Source organism: Pavona decussata, unplaced genomic scaffold, assembly GCF_977016875.1.
Source record: "Pavona decussata unplaced genomic scaffold, jaPavDecu1.1 SCAFFOLD_16, whole genome shotgun sequence".
Lineage (NCBI taxonomy): Eukaryota > Metazoa > Cnidaria > Anthozoa > Scleractinia > Agariciidae > Pavona > Pavona decussata.
The window spans coordinates 79221-84813 of record NW_028145439.1 but is presented as its reverse complement, the minus strand read 5'-3'; the positions used below and the strand labels follow the sequence as shown (position 1 = coordinate 84813).

The 5593-nt window shown below is 39.4% G+C and overlaps 1 protein-coding gene across 1 annotated transcript; it reads right to left on the bottom strand.

The window, feature by feature from the left end:
* Positions 1-2752: 2752 nt before the first annotated feature.
* Positions 2753-5113, bottom strand: LOC146487130 (uncharacterized). The gene has a single exon (XM_085085231.1). The coding sequence runs from the start codon at positions 4945-4947 to the stop codon at positions 3490-3492; it is 1458 nt and encodes a 485-aa protein (XP_084941357.1). The 5' UTR covers positions 4948-5113; the 3' UTR covers positions 2753-3489.
* Between the last annotated feature and the right edge of the window lie 480 nt (positions 5114-5593).

Below are 5593 nucleotides of genomic sequence, written 5' to 3'. Positions count from 1 at the left end.
GCTTTCTCTGTTGTTTACGTCATTCGCACACGCCGTATACTGATGGACAGAGCCGGGTGTATTTTAACACTCTTACCAGATGAGTGAAGCCAAAATAACAAAATCTTTTTGGTAGTGGAATAATAAATCTCCTATGCAATGGTTTTACATATAATACGTGCAGACATTTTGCTCATTGCTTGTATTTTTCCTCGCCTCGTCGGGACTCGAAAAAATACTACACAACTCGCAAAATCTCCGCGCGTATTATAGGAAAAACCATCGAAAAAGTTATATATATATATATTTATTTTACAATACCGAGATAATATAATTATCAATTCAATTAAGTATCGTGAATATGAGACGTGCCAAGAAATCATATATATCATTGATTTAATTTTTTGAATTTCTCGAACTTTATTATGCAAGAAATCGCTTTTTGTGACTCAAGGTTTTTGCGACCTTTGAGTTTCCAAACGAAATGTCCAACATTCTGCCTTCACATGCATGCAGCGGACGAGGTATCAATAAATCATTTGTAATTAAGACGACTCGCAGAAATAATGTTTTCCCTAAATGTCGAGTTTCCAATGACTAAGACCAATTTCTTCTATGTACAACAAAATCTTAGTGAGTGCGACGCACCTTACCGTGGCCACCCAACAAACTTTCTTTACAAGTTAGCCAATCAGGATATCTTCCTCCTTGTTCATAAAATACAAAACATGTTTTTTTTACTAATTTGTTGTTGCGTCACTTGCCTGTTGAACTTTGCAAGGAGGGGTGACCGTTAATCAAATTCGCGTATCCTGATTAGCTAACTAGTACACGTAACACAAGTTTTTTGGGTGGCTACGTCGCATTGTAATGGCATTGTTTTTTAGGTGGCGCGTCGCATTGTAATGGAGCATGCCATATGGACCAATTGTGTGGCAGCCATGTTGGTTTACCATAAGCTAATGGGAAACTTTCATGACGGTACACCACCATGGCGACGTCACCTGCATACGCTCCATAACGGGGGAATATCGAGAAATTACTCTCTTAAACAATTAATTAATTTTAGTTAAATACTGATGCTTGAGTCAACACTTTTAAAACCGAACTATCCTATTGATTGATTCTTCTCATTGCTTGGCTTCTGTATTTCAGCACACATTTCCGTGTTTTTGAAGTTGCAGTCCTCGGTATTACAGATCAGCTAGCATTACTTGATTGTCTTTCCAGTCGCGGAGCAGGTCATGGTTTGTGTTCTTGTAAATGAATACTGATTGCACATCCTGTTCTTTTTAAGAAGAAGTAGCTGTGGTTATAAAAACTCGGGATCGATATAGAACTATGGCAACAAGGACGACGGTGGGAAACTGTACAGGAACCGCATTGTAGGCAATTCCTTAAAAATCAAAATAGTCAAATGCCTTTTTTTTTCTTTCAGCAAAATAGCACAATTTGTCAAAGGCCACCACCTTGGCTTGTATAGAGACGAAGGCAATTTTAAGACGACGTTAAAAATTCTTGCCTTCTCTGTACCCAAAAATTGGGTAATCGTCCCTTGTAAAAAACGTAAACATATAGGACTCGTAAACAAAAGCTAATCAATTTTGTCTGCAGAAAATGGCTTGAGGAATTTTCTTCACTTCTCCGAACACACAGAACTGCCATGGGCACGAACATGGCCGAAGCTTTAGCCAATATCTATATGTCATCAATAGAAAAGGAGATCTCAGTTGCAGTGCCTTAAAAAAACACTAACGTGGAAAAGGTTCATGATGTGTTTTCCTTGTGGGACGGAAACAAAGAAGAAATAAAACATTTCATTGACCACGCAGATGCTTACCATCCAACTATAAAGTTTATCGCTGAAGTCTCACAATTAGGAACAACATATTCTTGGACACAACAGTCTATAACGAAGAGAGATTCGAGAAAAGATTCTCGTCGTACGCACACATTACAAACATACTGAAACATTTCAGTACACAAACTACAACAGTTGCCACCTAGCGGGCGTTAAAAAAGGCTTCGAGAAAGGAGAAGCTCTTGGGATTCTAAGGAAAAACTCTTCTAGAGTTACTTTTCGGGGGAACATTAAAGACTTTAGAACGCCCCTGATCTCGTGAGGTTATCCTGATAGTCTAGTGGGCAAAATCTTCTCAGAAGTTCACTTCGCAGATAGAAAGCTCTATCACAAAAACAGAAAACGCACAAGAAAATATTCTACCCTTTCTGACACAATTTCAGCCATCACTAGCATGTTTGAAAACATTCTAATGCACAAATGGTATTTAGTATTTAATACAAAACCAACCAGTACTCAGAGAGATATATAAACAACCTCCCTTGATCTCTTATAGAAAAGGAAAATCACTCAAAGTAATGCTTGTTAAAGCAAAACTATAAAGTCTCTTATCAACACAATGGACAAACAGCGTAAGTCCCGCAGTACTGTCAACCCCATTTTATCATATACGGTACACAATTTCGTACATTAAAAGCAGGAACTGCTATCTGAAGTAAAACTATGAAATCCGGAATCCAGTCATTATAACCCGGTGTCCGCGGTGCGGAATCCGGAATCCAAGTCGCTCTTGTCTCCTTTAAAATGGGGCGAATTTAGTTTCTTTCTCGTCCAGTTCAGCTATGAACCTATTGTGATAGGAACTGGATGATTTAATAGAGTTTTTAGAAAACAAAGAAAGCTGTGATATTTTTAATATCGACATAGAAGGTCTTTGATTGCTTAAAGAGTTGACACAGAAAACAAAAAGTGTTCTTCTTCTTCTTCTCCTTTTTTTTTTTTTTTTTTTTATTATTAGGTCATCTCATGCGGCATTGAAATCCGAACAGCCTTATCCTATTTACTGTAAGTGACCTTTTCTTTCTTCTTTCTACTATAATTTATTGCCAAACTGTTATTTGATTCAAGAAATTCTGTGCAGAATTCCCAAACTAGCAATGATGTAAGAAGAGAGGTTATATGATAGTTTTATTGCACTACTGCGAGGAGTTAACTGAGGAATATTACATGGCGTGTAGTTTGTGACTCTCTTCTTTAGGGTTTAAATAAAAACTTATATTCTACTTCGTGAAGCTCCACCAAATACATACACCATGTCTCTTAAGTCCTACTGTTTAAATGAGTTCGATAGCAATGCCGTTGCCCTTTTTGTAAGCTCTAACAGAGCATAATAACTGATAGGACAACGAAGAGCTACAAGATGCTCCTGTACGCGCGTTCAGTAAACCATCTTTCATAGAGGATATTGTTCTTCCTCTTCGTTTGATACCAACGACAAAGAAGTCATCTATCATTGAAGTCACCAAGAAGAGCTATTGAAAAAGGTCGCACTTCAAAAGAAACTTGAGCCAACTGAAACTTGACTTCTTAGTGTATGCAATGTCTCTTCTTTGAACAAATTTCACTGGTTTAACTGATCCTTAACATATATATAAGTTCCAATTACAATTATATACAAGTTCCAATTTTCGGCGATTTTAATGTAAAAGTTATAGCAGTGTCGTGACACATCGGTGGGCCCAACACTCGAGAAAGCACCTTCCTTTCTCAGCAATACAGATCTGATTACAGACCTGTACAGAAGGGTGGCACTTTAGATGACATCCCCAGCCAAAGCACTTCTGTGTGCACGTATCTGCATCACACTCCATCAAGCCGCAATCTTCCCCATTGCAAACCTGCTCACACTCCCTTGCATTGCAGGATGCCGTGTAACACTTCCTACCGGAGCAATCCTGGTGGCAAATGTCAGAACCCGTGCAACTCAAATGACAGAAACCATCGCTGCAAGTCTGGTTGGATATTTGTAGAGGATTGGAAGGCCTGTTTTCCAGTGCACAACCCACTTTCGATTGACACGTTTGAACGCAAGTCTCATCCTCAATGTTGTCGCAAGATGATTTTCTTGTTATACCAGGGGGCTGGTAAACAGAGTGACTACATTGTCCGCCAAAACATCTAGGATTGCAGTTCTCTCCTTCACACGATGTCAAACAACCTCCTCCGGTACACGTCTGGTAACAGAGTTTTGAACTGGATGATAAACAGCCCATTTTGCAGTTACTCCCTCTGCAAATCTGAGTGCAAATCCTTGAGTAGCATTCCATGTGGCATCCTCCAGCGATGCATTCTTGAATGCAAATGTCCGACGTGCAAGTGATCAGCTGGCATTGTCGTCCGACGCAAACCTGGCTGCACTTTTCTCCTGCATTGCATCTAAGGTTGCAGTTACCTCCATAACATGCCTGACTCTGCATTGAATAATTTTTAACACTCTCGACTTCACAATCCCCATTAATGCAGTGTTGATAGCAAATGTTTTGCCTGTGAGCTATTGCCTGATTGCAAGTTGATACGACAGTCAAAGCGGTTGTATTTTCAGGTTTAGCACTGTAAATGCATTTGCTTCTCCGACATGTACGTGCGCATTCTCCACCCTCACAGAGCATCGTGCATCGTCCCATTTCGCATGTTTGCTGGCAATATTGCACTCCTGGTGGACAATGCATTTTGCAGTTTCCTCGGGTGCATTTCTGAATACAACGTTTGGCATTTTCAGGACTCTTCATTTCACATCCACCAACGTTGCACGTCTGGGTGCATTCCTCAGAAGTGCACATCATGTTACAACGCCCACGAATACAATATTGGTTACAACTCTTAGCATTGCATTTAAGAGACTTGCATAGGCTTCCATAGCATTGTTGTTTGCATGCATTTGGTGAGGAGCAGGTAAGATTGCAGTTTCCCGCATTACAGATTTGCTGGCAATTCTTGAATATATTTCCAGTCACGGAGCAGGTCATGCTCTGCCTTCTTGTGAGTGAATACTGGTAGCAAGTCCTGTTCTGTCTCAAGAAGCAGTGTCTCTCATCAATGACGGCTGTAGTTTGATTCAAAATGGCGACGAGAACAATTATGAGAAGCTGCACACACACTAACCCCATTGTGAACAATTCCTGAAAATGAAAATAATCAAATATATGTTTAATTAATCGCTGTATTTTTTATTTTATCTTTTCTACCAATGTCTTTAGCTTTCGATCATTTGTCTAAGGGTCACCTTGGTCTGTATAATCGCCGGAGGAGACATTTTTAAAGAAGTTTTAATCAGCTTTAGGTCTCAGAGATAGTTTCCTTCCGTGCCGATTCTCAAATTTCAATTATTTATTTATCGCTTGAAGAAAATTAAGAGGAATAATCTAATTATCTGATTATTTAAACATACTTCAAAATGATCCCATTCAAAAGAAGACGGTATGTATGCATGTAGTTAAGAAAACAGTCGGTCAACTATAGACCGAAGGCCAATCTTGGACTGAAGAAGTTTCGTTTTCAAAACGTGCTGGACCACGCAATATAAATGTCAAAATGCCAATGTGGACAGAAAACATTTGAGTTGCTTTTTTACTTTACAAAGTTTCTCGATTAGTATGAACAGTTGCAAGTTGCAAGCCTGTCTAAGAAGCGGCCTTCTCTCGGTGAGCGAAACCGTTCATGCGATATAAAGGCGCTCATGCGCATGTACAAGAGTTAAAAATTTCTGCGCGAAAATGCTGACGTGTATAGGTAGGAAAACCATTTCCAGCAATC

Excerpts from the sequence above, each read along its gene's own strand:
- LOC146487130 (XM_085085231.1), bottom strand. The coding sequence starts at position 4,947 with ATGGGGTTAGTGTGTGTGCAGCTTCTCATAATTGTTCTCGTCGCCATT.